The sequence below is a fragment of the Atta colombica genome, unplaced genomic scaffold (assembly GCF_001594045.1).
Source record: "Atta colombica isolate Treedump-2 unplaced genomic scaffold, Acol1.0 scaffold107, whole genome shotgun sequence".
Lineage (NCBI taxonomy): Eukaryota > Metazoa > Arthropoda > Insecta > Hymenoptera > Formicidae > Atta > Atta colombica.
The window spans coordinates 1,193,317-1,207,360 of record NW_017259192.1 but is presented as its reverse complement, the minus strand read 5'-3'; the positions used below and the strand labels follow the sequence as shown (position 1 = coordinate 1,207,360).

At 36.0% G+C, this 14,044-nt stretch overlaps 1 protein-coding gene across 1 annotated transcript; it reads left to right on the top strand.

Annotated features, from left to right (window-relative positions):
• The first annotated feature begins 7,572 nt into the window (after window positions 1-7,572).
• On the top strand, window positions 7,573-13,670 carry LOC108692205 (zinc transporter ZIP11-like). The gene is made up of 2 exons (XM_018200372.1): window positions 7,573-7,805; window positions 13,289-13,670. Exons 1-2 carry the CDS (start codon window positions 7,666-7,668, stop codon window positions 13,365-13,367), a joined length of 219 nt encoding a protein of 72 aa, XP_018055861.1. The 5' UTR covers window positions 7,573-7,665; the 3' UTR covers window positions 13,368-13,670.
• Window positions 13,671-14,044: the final 374 nt, after the last annotated feature.

The following is a 14,044-nucleotide window of genomic DNA, read 5'->3' as shown; positions in this document are numbered from 1 at the left end:
ATATCCCGTCGACACACATTGACATAACCGCGATAGTGGTCATTCATGTGTTGTTAATTTCTTTATCAAAGTAGTAAATATCAGATTCTATGATTTTATATGCCGCAAGATTTTAATCGAAAATTTATACGGTAATTCCGTATTAAAACCGTTACGTTAATAGAATGTTGATTTATTTTCTCAATTTGTTACAGAATCTATTTATGTCAAAATAAAGTCAGGAAATTTATATTTTATAACTCTGGAAATTTTTATAAACTATTATATTGTTTATGGCAGTTTATGTCAGTTTTTAAATTAATAGCAAAAAAAAGAAATACGAGAAAATAAATAAATTTTTGACGTGTTAGATATGAAGAAAGTTCAAGCAATTTAAGGAGGCAAAAGTAATCACAGGAAGTTTAAACTTTTCCACGTCATTCTAATCTAAATTAAGCGGTTTTCTTTTAAAAGCTTATACCCTCCTCCCTTCCGTTCTATTTTCGACCTGAATACATTATTCATCATTGTAGCGTCCTCTACTCGTCGACACAGCGTGAAATCTCAATTAAGACAGTTATACGAAAGGAGTCGGCGAGTTTCTCGTTAGAAAATATTCCTTCCTGAAAATTCGTCATGGATCTACGCGCGTGTCAACTTATTCGCCAATTCGCCAGTACTTTCTCCCGGATCCTGAGCACTCCTCGCGCGAAACATTCCACGGTATCCTCCGCTCTCTACGAGAGAGTTCTCAGCCACCCCGTTCCTAAGGTTATCTACCCGACTTCTCTCCGTCGTCTTCTTTCGCCCACCGTCCAGCTCGATCTCGGCTGCTGCCTCTCGCACTCGAATCTTTTGCGGCCGCGAGTTAGCGTGCTGTACTCTTCGCGCCCGCACGAAAGAATGATAGCTTCGCTAATCGGTAGATTAGTCACGCGTAAATGTTACGGTAATATGATTAGCGTAGTCAAAGAAAGGTCGACGCTAATTAATATGTTGTGCGTATCTTGCACTCGGCAAGTCGCACAGAACTTACTTTGAAGGCTCTTTTAATATAAGACTTGTTGTAGAAATTAAGTGTTTAAATTGATATACAAGATGTAAGATCAAAGGCTAAAATAAACGAGTAAAGTATATATAAGAAACTAAGAACGAGGTTCGCTATTCTATATATATGACATTCCGCGATTCGGAAAACAGAGTTTTCATTCAACATAAGTATATATTTGTTTAAATGATATCTGTTTAGTCTTTCAGTTTTCTATTGACCTTGGTACATGGAAACTTCTTCAATATAGAATTTTAAGAATATTTTATATTTACATATGCACTACTGATAATTTTTCTTACATAAGCCTTTAATTACACATCCATAGAAAAAATTCCATATCTAACGCTACTTACTCTTCGATTTATTTATAAAATAGGATTGATATTGGAATAATTATATTTATTGTTGAAAAAGGAATATTTTTATTCTTAAATGAAAAAGTTTTAAATCTAGAAAATGATCTAGTTACTATATATAGTATATCGATCCGAATATTATGGTATCAAGATCATACGTTAAATTTTTAGATTTATTCTAAATACACATACATATATAATGAAAAACATATAAACTTAAATTTATGTATTACTTTGTCTTGAGATAATAAATCAATTCAAATCTTATTTAATTCGAAGGAAGATGATAAAAATTAATCTAATTTTAAAATATTGTTTTATTTTTACTGCACAAGATTGTGATAAAATTAAATCAAGAATATTTTTATTTTGTTATCAGAAATCCTTTCTGAAAATATTTTAAGAAAATATAAAGAAAGCCTGCCCTATGTATATTGCTTTTTCGTGTCTTTTCGATATTTTGCATCATAAATTATGGCTAATATAACATTTTTATTTTTATTTTTTATTTATCTCTTAAATCTTATACAATTTCTCTAATTATTTAAACGTTCTTTCCAATATTTAATTTTATTTGTAATAAGTTATTAATAATGTGTGTTTTAATCTTATGTATTGTAATTTCTCTAATTATATTTAAATGACTGAGGATGACTAACAAATAAAGTCGAAATGTTCGTTCCATATTAATGATTATAAAAAATTCACATCGTTTATATTATAGTTTAATACCTTAATAAACTTTCATCTTATTTTTAAGCTTGTGTTTGACCTATTCATTTGTTATCTTTTAAATATATTTATATACTACAACAATAAAAGAAGAAATTAAAATATAAGGCGCAATGGTATCATGATGTATGTGAACGATGACCGTTCCCTCGATCTCGAAACAATTCAACGTCGCCCTAGCCGTCTGGCGAACACGGTAGACGAAGCCGGGAGTAGTCAGGGACCCTGACCGTGGAAAGCAGAAAGAACTCAGGAAGGAAAAGAAGCCACGGCACCCGAACCACCAACGGTGGTAGTGCGCGTTCAAGGGCCCGCGATGGTAGTGGGGCACTCGCAAGAGGGAGACCAGCCACAACAGCGGGGAGAAGGAACGACGATACATATATTCGTGCATACACGTACATATCCGCGTACACGTATCGTGAATACAAGAGGAGGAGAGGAGTAAGGGAGGGGGGAAGGCGATCATTCTCGGAACTCGGGTGACCTCCCCCGGTGCAACTGGCGAACAGCCGGACCCGACGGGTTAACTGTACAACCACTTATATACCTCGACGCCGTAGGAATGCGGCGACGATGATGCCGTCGTTCCATGAAATAACGCGCGACATGCCGCGGCATGACATACCTCTCGCCGAGAATCATGCGTGTCCGCGTGAAGAAGAGAGAACCACCTTATACTGGATGATCCCTGCGCGAGAGCGCAGATCACGTCATTCATTCACCTGTGCCGTCTCTACCGTTGACCGCCTTTACCGAACCTGTCGTCGTTCTGCTGCCAACTCGCCAACTGATCTATTGTTTCCCGTAAATCCTGGTCGTTTGCGGATCGACGATTCACCGAGTTGGATCGCGGAAGAGCCTCCTGTATCGCGTCTGAATCGCTCAAGCATCAGTTTTTTTCACCTCGGATTGATTCGCTTGCGTTCACGTGCTGATTGTCTAATCACATTTTTGCGGGCGATGCGGATGCATGATTTTTCGCGACATTAACGGCAACATTTTTATGCGAATATAGTAGGAATGGAAAGAGAGTAGGTTTTTATTATTTTATTTCAGATATTTAGATGTTTAGTTTCGCTCTTGATGTGATAATTTTACTTTCAAATAATGTATCTTTTTGTTTGTAAAATTTTTAGAATGCCTAATTAATTTTTTACACTTGCACTCGAAATAAAAATAATTATGAAACAAGAAACACAATTATTTTGAAAACGATATAAAAATTATCAGTATTTGCGAAAATGCTGAAATAATACAGTGATTAGACATTTTTGCGGGCGTATTGATTTTCCGTGACACGATAAAATTTTTATACGATTATAATGAGAAAAGAGTAGATTTTTTATTATTTAATATTATTTAAGTGTTTTGCTCTTGTTAGAAATTTTTGAATAATACCGCTGTGTTTTCGTAAAATTTCTAAAATGTCAATTAATTTTTAAACTAAATAAAAATAACTACAAAACATAACTATTTTGAGAGCAAGACAAAATTATATCGAGATTTTCGAAAATCCTGAAATAATTTAATTCTTAAGTATAATTATATCGTAATTATTAAGTTAGAATTGATTTCTCTTTGAATATAAAAGAGAGAGAAATATTCGCAAAATGCTATTTGTCGTGAAATATGATTACTAACAACGAATGAGTCTGAAGCCCCAGAACGACTTGTTCGTTGCAGCGTTCACCTCGTAAAGTCCGGCGCTCATGAATATCGAATTACGGGAGCTAGATCGCGGAAGATCTTCGTTACCTCGTTCCACGTACCAGAACCGAAGGGTTTTTCTTCGTTTCGGTCGCTTCGCGCGCATGTGGCTCAGTCCGGTTTGGTCGAGTCATTCATTCGAATAGTTAGTCTCGTGACTCTCTATGAAGTCCAGTACCGTTTTCTCACTTTTTATGGACCTTAGAATTGGATCATTTCGCTAACCGAACAAGTCTTTCTCGGTCGTTCCCCGTCTTCAATTCAGCTCCGATCATAGGGTTCTTGCGAGACCCCACGGTTCCAGTTTCATAGGAATATACTATTAGCGTTGATCCTGAGAAGTTTTCCATTGAAGCTTCACCGATAGAAAGAAAGAGAGAAAAAGAGATGAATAACGCTGACATATTCATGCTATGTTCTCGCAGCTGCATTATAATTAATTTCGCAATTGCTTTCGAAGAGATATTAACCGTCGACAAGCAAGTAAACTTTACTTCGTTTACTTTCGCAAAAGTCGCAAGGATTGATCTTTGACTTTAATTAATTTTTACTCTACTATCGTGAGTTCAAATAGGAACTAGAAATACTTTAGAAATTATTTTTAAAATGACTCGCACTTTTCCTTGAAATATTTTCATTTTGCGTAACTCAATATAAATAATTCATTTTACATCCCGTGAAATTCAGTCTATCCATATCAATTCGTTCGCGAGGCTTCTTCTCGTGAGCTCGCAAAGTTCAACCTCGACTCGCTCGGAGTAGTGAATGGAAGGATTCGTCGCGGGATTGGCAGAACGCGGGGACGAGAGCGGTCAGAGAGAGATGATATTCCGAAGTTGAGGAGAATTCTGCGGCGACGGTGTGCAATATGTGAGATATCCCTTTGGCTTGTGCGCCGTGTTAGATTGTGTACGCGATCCCGTCGTTCATTCACCTGTTACGTCTCTCTCCCGCCATTCCTTTCCTCCTTCGTTCCATCTTGCTCGTTCGCTCACCCGTTTCTTCGCTCGCTTGCTCTCGCTGCCTGCCTTTCTCCCTCATTCTTCGACGTGATTCTACCATGCTATTACTTGTACCATAGATCACGCTCGGTGGTCCGCGAGGTCGCGGAAAAGAGAGATAGAGATGAACGGAGGTCGAGGAAAAAGGTCTCGCGAGCTTGCAACGAAGCTAACGTTCTATCTCTTCTATATCGATCGCGTCACTAATGCGTAATTATTTTTGCGAATATTTGCGTATAAATTGTTTTTTATACCTCGTTTTATTTTACATTAGTAGTTATATTTGAAAAATCATGTAAATGTTAATCTTAATTAGTATTCACGGGTATTCTAGTGGATCCGATATTTTTTTAATTATTATACGTTATGAAAAATAAATAAGTTTAAGTTACACTTATTCCTTGGATTATCTTCAAAATGAAACAAATCATTCAATTATATTAATTTTAAGCAAAGATACATTAACTTAAGGTATAATAAATTTAAAACTTAATTTAAAGAATACACTCGTAAATACAAGGAAAAAACGATAAAGTATTTAAAAATTCAGTTAGACACGGATTTGAAAATAAGTTCATTAGATTATCAAAATAATCATGTAGAACTTGATGTAGAATACTCAAATTGATTGTTAGAATCAAGTCAAAATTTTTTGCAGTATTATTCATCATGCTTGAGATTCTTACATAATTATTTTAATGGTCCAATAAAATTATTTCAGATCTGTATTTAAATTTTTAAATATGTTTTATTTTTAAATATATTTTTAAATACTTCGGCAAAATCATTCTTTCTATACTAATTAAGAAAATTTTGGAGCGAATATCATTTAGGAAATATATCTAGATTTGTATTTAATTGTGTAATAATCAAACTTGATTTATACACTGAAAAAATATAGTCAATTTTAATAAATATTTAGTTGAATACTGCCAACTAAATATTTATTAAATATAAAGATATATTTATTTGATACAAGAAATGTTAATTTAATTTAACAATCTTTTTTTTTTATTGAACAAGTATTTACTTGCTGTAAGTAAATGTTTAGTAGAATTAAATATTTATTAAAATTAACTATATTTTTTTTTCAGTGTACATACCGAGTAATATTCAATCTAAATTAACGTGTTTAACCTGTATTCACTTTATGTATATAAATGTAAATGTACGGAAGCCTGGAATGATCTGTGGCGAATGGATATTCAATATTGCAACAAACAATTAATGTCAAGGATACTTGTTATGTATTACGTCAATTTACTTATGGTTATTCCGCCAATGATTTTACCTGTTGCCGGGCATTACAGTCCGCGTAACTCGAAGCGAAACTCGAGGCTTTGTCGTTCATTGACATCTTATTTATGAGCGGCGATCCTGGTCGAGTAAGCTTAGCCGTTCTTCGGTAGGCATGAAAGAGCGAGCGGTACATACGGCTGTATCTAAAGGAAGCCTCGCGGCTCTCCAAGCTTCGCTCCGATCGCAAAGATAGAAAAATCTGGAGAATGTCGAAGCTGTCGACCAGTTTCAAGAACTCACTACCACATCGAAGAAAGAGATAGAGAAAGATTGTGTGTGTGCGTGCGTGCGTGCGCGTGTGTGTATGTGCGCGTGCGTGCGTGCGTGCGTGCGTGTGTGTGTGTGTGTGTGTGTGTGTGTGTGTGTGTGTGTGTGTGTGTGTGTGTGTGTGTGTGTGTACATGCGCAAGTTAATTCTAGCGGAGCCACCTTGTCTCCTTTGGTTTCGTTCTTATCGTATTAAGTCCTTTTCTCTTTCTCTCCTTTCCTGTCTCTTTCTTTCACTTTTTCCCTAATCTGATGATGACGGAATGGTCCCTATTTTTGCATACCGCCGTTGCAGTTCATCGGTGCACAATCTTATTCGTAAATAGATGCTTCTTGCGTTCAGTAGAAGATCGAGATATCTTAATACGACTAGTACGAAAATGTCACGATACTTATGTACTGGAACGCGACCGCGTGAAAGAATCGTTCATCACCATAGAAAATGAGTTATATAAAAAATTTTATTAATGAAGTTACTTAACTCTAATTAGTATTTGTTTTGAAATTTTTTTAACTGATATTTGCGAATGGTATTCAGCGTACTTTAAATGAATATATCTTAAAATAATTAATGATTTTTTTTCATTTTGAAGGACAAAATTTGAGGAATAAGATTATCTAACTAAAACTTACGTAAAAAACATTTGAAAAAGTTATAAATAATTTTTTATTACATTTGGCGCATAAATATCTGGATCTGTGAATAGCAATTATGATTAAAAAATTTTTAAATCAAGAACGTATAGTTTTACACTATACTAGTTATATATACTAGTTTATATATTACTAGTTATATATTACTAGTTAGTATATATACTAATATATATACTAGTTCACACTAAAAAAAATTTTAGTCATTTTTGATTCAATGAATCGTTAATCAATGTCCGCTTAATATCCATTTAATGTAGTTAATTCATTGATACAATAATTGGATTCAGTTATATAACTAATATATTCATTCTTGCAATGAATTCTAATAATAATAGTTTTATATAAATCATTATGAGAATTCATTGGATCAATTTTCATTATTTTTTCATAATTCAATGAATATTTTATTATATTTACGTACAGTTTTGGTTCACAGTGCATAATTAATTAAGTATACACGCAAATTAAATAACGAAACTTTGAATTCTGTTTTGTACAGAAATCTCGCGATCGGGATTGGGATACAAAACTTTCCTGAAGGATTAGCGGTGGCCTTGCCTCTTCAAGCCGCCGGGATTAGCACGCTGAAGAGCTTCTGGTATGGCCAGCTCTCGGGGATGGTGGAGCCTATTGCCGGTGTCCTCGGCGCAGCCGGAGTGACGCTCGCTGCACCTGCGCTACCTTATGCACTTGCTTTCGCGGCCGGTGCGATGATCTACGTTGTGATCGACGACATTATCCCGGAAGCGCATCAAAGGTATGTACCGTATAATCCACTTGTCCGGAAAAATTTGAAACTGCAAAACGACTCCTATTTACGCTTTTTTACAATGTTCCAAATAACGGACGCTTAACTCGCTCTCGAGATCGCTGCAACGCGATAGGAGTCTTTCTCGAAAATGTACAAATGACGTGATCTCAAGTTTATTCGAGCCTTGAAGCTATTCGGCAAAAATCGTAGATAATAAACCTGTTGAGCGTTACCGATATCGACTACAACTACATTTCCGATAAGGAACTTTATGGTTGCGTATTGGAAAATGTACGTGTTATTGAAAAAGTGTAGAAGGTGGTGTTGAATGCAGAAGGGTGAAGCCGGTTCGCGCAAAGGGAGTTGGGCGCAACTCGTTCTCTTAACTGGTTCCGGCTTCTCGTCGTTCTTTCTTCTCTCCCTTCTCTCCTCTCCTCTCCTCTCCTCTCCTCTCTCTCTTTCTCTCTCTCTCTCTCTCTCTCTCTCTCTCTCTCTCGCTCGCTCGCTCGCTCGCTCTCGTTTTCACTCTTTCTCTTCGTATTTTTTAAACACCGTTTGTACCAGAGGCACCAGTCCACAGTGCACTTGCACCCGTTTCCGTCTCACGTTTCACCCTCTGCCTATTCACGATGAATTAGAAATCCAGGCCTAGTCTTGGAGTCAGAAGGACGGAAGGCGCTTTTCCCACCAACACAATGGTCCTTTATTTCGGGATTTATTCTCTCATCCTCAGGCGCGGATGCGCGAATAGCCGTTCGATGGCAATCTTTTGACAACGCGCGATCCTCCAATCCAATCGTCCTTCTCTTTGACAATGAATATAAGCGTAATTTTTTCGTTCACAATTGTACAGTTTCATTTATTGTCGCTCTTTGCTTTCTTAGAAATATTATCTACACTATATAAAATAAATAATACTGATTAATTTGTAGATAGAAATTAAGAAGACAATATGTACAATCAATCAAAATTTACGCAATCAAAATTTAAATTGCTCACTGCAGCAGTTCGTAAAAACTTTATATTTATATTTATCTTTTCTATATTTCTTTTATAACTTGTTAGATTTATAAAGTTTATGTCAAGTTAACTAAAAATAATTCCTTTTATTCATTTTATTTAATATCATCCGTTTATTTAATTTTATGTATCATGTGATAGATTATCAGTTTTGCGATCGGTTAATTGTGATTCTTACAATCTAACGTGAACTCGTATATACTGTAACTCATGTATATCCTTTACTTGAATATTCTTCATTCGAAATCGCTAGAATTCAGCGAGATCATTCCGGCGACCGCGCGAAACGTCTGGAATCCATTTCGACCGTACAGAGCACCGAAGCGCATAAATATAGAGAAGAAAAAATTCGTGTCGCGTATGTCCTATGAATTTCTACTCCGTGTCAAGCGGACACGCATATATGTACCTGTACATACTCGCACGCACAAACGTATATCCAAGTATCTACGATGTCCGTATTCGAGAGCGATTACGGTACAATGGCGCGTGACGGCAGTGCCGTAGTTAGCGCGCCGCTGGCAAAACGGACGTGGCGAATTTCTTTCCCAGGCCTGGCGGCGGCCTAGCTGAAGAAGTGCATTGTCATTATAATTGGCTCCTTTTGTATTTCGCGTGCGATCTAACCGCCCGGATACTCGAGCGCGAGCGCACGGTACACGCGTTCTTTCTCTCTCTCTCTCTCTCTCTCTCTCTCTCTCTCTCTCTCTCTCTTCTTTTCTCGTCGTGATTCTCTCGTCAAGGATCCCCTGAGACAGTCGGCTTCAACTCGCTCCCTCGGGAACCCTCCGGGTGGCCGGAAAACACAAAAGTGAAAACAGATCGCTCGCTCTCTCCCGTCTTTCTTCTTCTACTTCGTGGAAACCGTTGCTCGACTTCCATGAAAGAAGAGTCAAGTGATTCTTTTTCGAAAAGAATCAATCGATCTCGAATTGCATTTGTATAGGTATGCGTGGTCTAACTTCGTTTTTTTTTACATGAAGAGAATGATTTTGTCGAAGTGTATCTAAAAATTTAGCTGTAAGATACAGAAAATAAATTTTGTTGGAACATCAAGATAATTAAATATATTAGACTTTGCTTTATCAAATGCAAAAATTACTATTGCCATATTTTAAAAACATGTAGACATGGTTCGAAAATATTGTATATACAATTTTAAGCTTAAATAAACGAGGTTTTCTGATCAACATAATAGCTATACTTTTAGATATTTCAGTAAAATTGTTCTTTCCGTATAATGTACACAGTAGATATATTTTTGAAATTCTAATAATTACATCCGAGAAGTATGATCAAGCTTTTAGAAGAGAAGTTTTCTTATTTATATTTTCGTGTAGATATAATGTTAATACGCGTATTATTAGCAAATTGTTATTCCTAAGAAATGGCTATGAATACACCTAAGTGCTGTAAGTGTCCTGCAACCTGCAATATTTGTGTTACTATCGAGCCATGAGAATTATACTTGCTAAGTCCACACTTGCTTCATTTAAACGACGTGTAAAAAATTATGGGTTGGGCAACTTACATTAACGACTTTCGTAGACTAATCTCGATTAAAAAAAGCTTTTTAAGAATTAACTTAATTGAAACTAGAATTAGTGAGATAGAGGAAAAAATTACTTGCGCTTATATGACCAAAAATTGGGTCACAAATACAACATTAATTTAAGTCCAAGAAAAGAGGACAATCGGAATATATAAGATTCCTTCGAATTCCTTCGCGACTTACTAAGTACCTACGGTACTTTCAACGAGGAACACCGGCAAAAATCGACGTGGCTCGGCTCAATTCGGAACGATCGCCCCTCGTGCAATTTGCATTTTCCTCTGCTCGGCGAAAAGGAACGCTTGCTTCGCCGATGATACCCGTGTTACATGTTCGATACAGCCGAGCAACGTAGGAATATTTAAATTTATTACTCTATCTTGAAACTTTCACTTACCTATTCGCACTTGGATGTCAAATTGGCCAATGTTTCCTTCTGCAACTGTGCAGTTTTGATTATGACAACTCTATAAAACAAGCAGAATCAAATAAGCAGAATTAAACCTATCAGAATTTTTAGTACTCATTTTATATTAAATTGTAGTCCATTAGTGATAATTTTGTACCGTATGTCATTTAAAAAAAAATCGTGGTGATGTTAGGATAATATTTAAGATGATAGATTGATATTTAAGATAACTAATTTAAAATAAAAGAAAAAAAGAAAACTAATATCAGAAATCAATAGGATTGAATTTGTACTATTTTGTACTATACCAAAAACAATTCTATATTATGTATTATTTCCAAGAAAATGCTAATTTAATATTTAAACTGACAGGATCATAAAAAAACAACACAAGGGCAAAAATTAACACAGTTGAATTGGTATTGATTTGCACCATTGAAAGAGAGAGAGAGAGAATAAGTTAATATTTTACATGTTTTCTCCTCAAAATGACTTTATTATGGGCCTGTCAGCTTAAATATTAAATTAGTAGCGCTATTGTTTTCTTGGAAATAACATATAATATAGAGAATTGTTTTTGGTAGTACAAAATAGTATTATACAAATTCAATCCTATTGATTTCTGATATTATTTTTCTTTTCTTCTTGTATTTTAAATTGGTCCTGCCATCTTCTCTCTAATTTAATATTACTACGATTTTTTTCAAAATGACACACAGTACAAAATTACCATTAATGATGTACAATTTAGTATAAAATTAGTACTAAAAATTCCGATAGGTCCGATTTGATTCTGCTGATTTAGTCTTAGCTTTATAGAGCTGATTATGACTATACTAACAAGATCGAAAAGAAAGAATATTCCAAGTATAATATGTAAATATCTTCATATATGTATATGTGGTTTATAACCATTGGACACATAGCGCATATTGATGCATATTAAAGCCATTGTACACTAATTTAATCTGAGTGTAAAAATGAAATGCAAACATTTCGAATTATAAAATACTCTAAAATATTTTTACCTACAGCATAATGAAGTGATATTGAGTATTTTAATTTCGATTTCTATATTTATAATGAACACATATCCTTACATCAATTTGTGTACGATGGATTTAATGTGCATCAGTGCGTACTGAGTGCATCCAATTGAATTCGATGTTATTGTTAGTTTTCCATATAAAAACAATTATTATACACATTTAAATGTATCTATTTTTGTATGCAGAATAATGTGTGTTATTTAACAATGTTAAAACTAAATCTTACATATATAAAATCATTTATTACATATTTAGATTTGTGTATCAAACCTAGAAATCTCGATTTAATACACGAAGTATTCAATAACACACGATATGATGTTTGAAATGTTGAATAGTTTCAAAGTTCTAAGGAATGAGGAAGTACCGGGAGAATATTAAATTTTATCGCGAGGAGTACAACGTACTGTCAGTATCACGTCATATTGACTAAAGGATAAATCGGATCGAGGATCGGTTCTTAGCGGATGCGTTTGTTTAGCGGATCGCGACATGACTTGACTCGGCGCCCCAGTTTCGCCGAACAAGCGACGACGACGACGACGAAGATAACGACGGGGAAGGGGGGGAGCGACATTGTTATCCCGGCTACCATTGCGATGAGACACGATAATGGCCAATAAAAATACAAATTTTCTGACGCACACCGAAAGGAGGTATTTACCGCGCGGATATGATTGATGTGGTAGAACGCCCACCGAAATACAACGACGCGTTTCGCCGGCCGTTAAAATTGATGGCCGTGTATAATTTACGAAATCAACAAGCCGTGACGTGCAATACCGGGGTATATACGCGCGGCGCGGCACGGCGAGTGTGTGCTTTGTATGTGCTTAATCCCTACTTACTTGCCGCGAAAACCCTTTTATTTCTCGCCATCCTGGGGCTCTCTTTCTCCCAGGTCGTTGCCACGGAGCCGTAAGAGCAGAGAAGACGATGACGATAGGTGGGCGACGGCGCCAGTGCCGCCTTTTTAATTCTCCGCACCCTTGTTACCCCCTCGTCCTCCACTTTGGTCCATCACGTCTTTCTTCATCACTCTCTGTCTCTCTCTCTCTCTCTCTCTCTCTCTCTCTCTCTCTCTTGATTTTTACATTCGATCCATGCATTAACGGTTGCACTAATTAAAATTCCTTCCCGCTTCTTTACCGTTCATGTATCACGCCGTCACCAAATCGCGATATGATATATGGATTTTGAAAGAACTTGACACACGCGCGATCATTCTGTCCTTGTTGGAGTTTTTTGGGAGACAAAATTATGCAGATAAGATTGTGGAAACGAATAACGAAGACAAACTGATAAATTTAACGTTATTATATATATATATATATATATATATATAAGTTGTTATGAATCAAATGGAGCATCTTAAATTTTAAATCAGTTTTTTTGCGATTTTATATGCGAATTTCTTCTGAATCTTAATGCGTGTGCCACGCGCGCTTTCTGTTTACAGCGGAAACGGCAAACTCGCCAGCTGGGCCGCCATCGTCGGTTTCTTGGTGATGATGTCCTTAGACGTTGGCCTAGGTTAAGGACATCGTCTCCAAAGTAGTCACGGCGCGTCCACATTCTTGTAAATGTGCATTCAAATCATGTGGTAATGGTAACAAGTGTTCACAATTTATAACGACGTCTTCTTAATTCGCAGCATTCACCGAATAGTAGTGCGTTTTCTCGCAAAAAGGTCAAAAATTGAGTGATGCTAGCGAATATTTTCCAGTGTTTTTGTCCGCCGTTGCGTACGACACTTTTTATCCTTAAAGACTCAGGAGAATCGAAATAAGAAATGTTTCCAATTAGGTTCGAGATGTTCTATCGTGATTCCTGATAGTCATCGAGCGAAGCAGAGGTATAAAAATTATATATATATATATATATATATTCTATTATTTATTACATAAAACACCTATGACTTAAAATTGCAGCATTCCTGTGAATAATAATTCTACAAGCAATACCGATAGCACCTCAGATACATCCACGATGCCAGGTCCAAGCGGTACAGCAAACACAAATAATGAAATTAATAGCGATAGTTCTCAAGTTAAAGTAGGAAACACTACTCCGACTCCGAGTACGTCAAAGGAAAACACTCCTACTCCAAGTATATCGAAGGAAGACACGTCAGCATGTAATGATACAGTAGACTTATCTAGGACTGAATCTTCAAGCGAACAAGAAATGCTGCGCAGACGTAGGTTACAAAAAT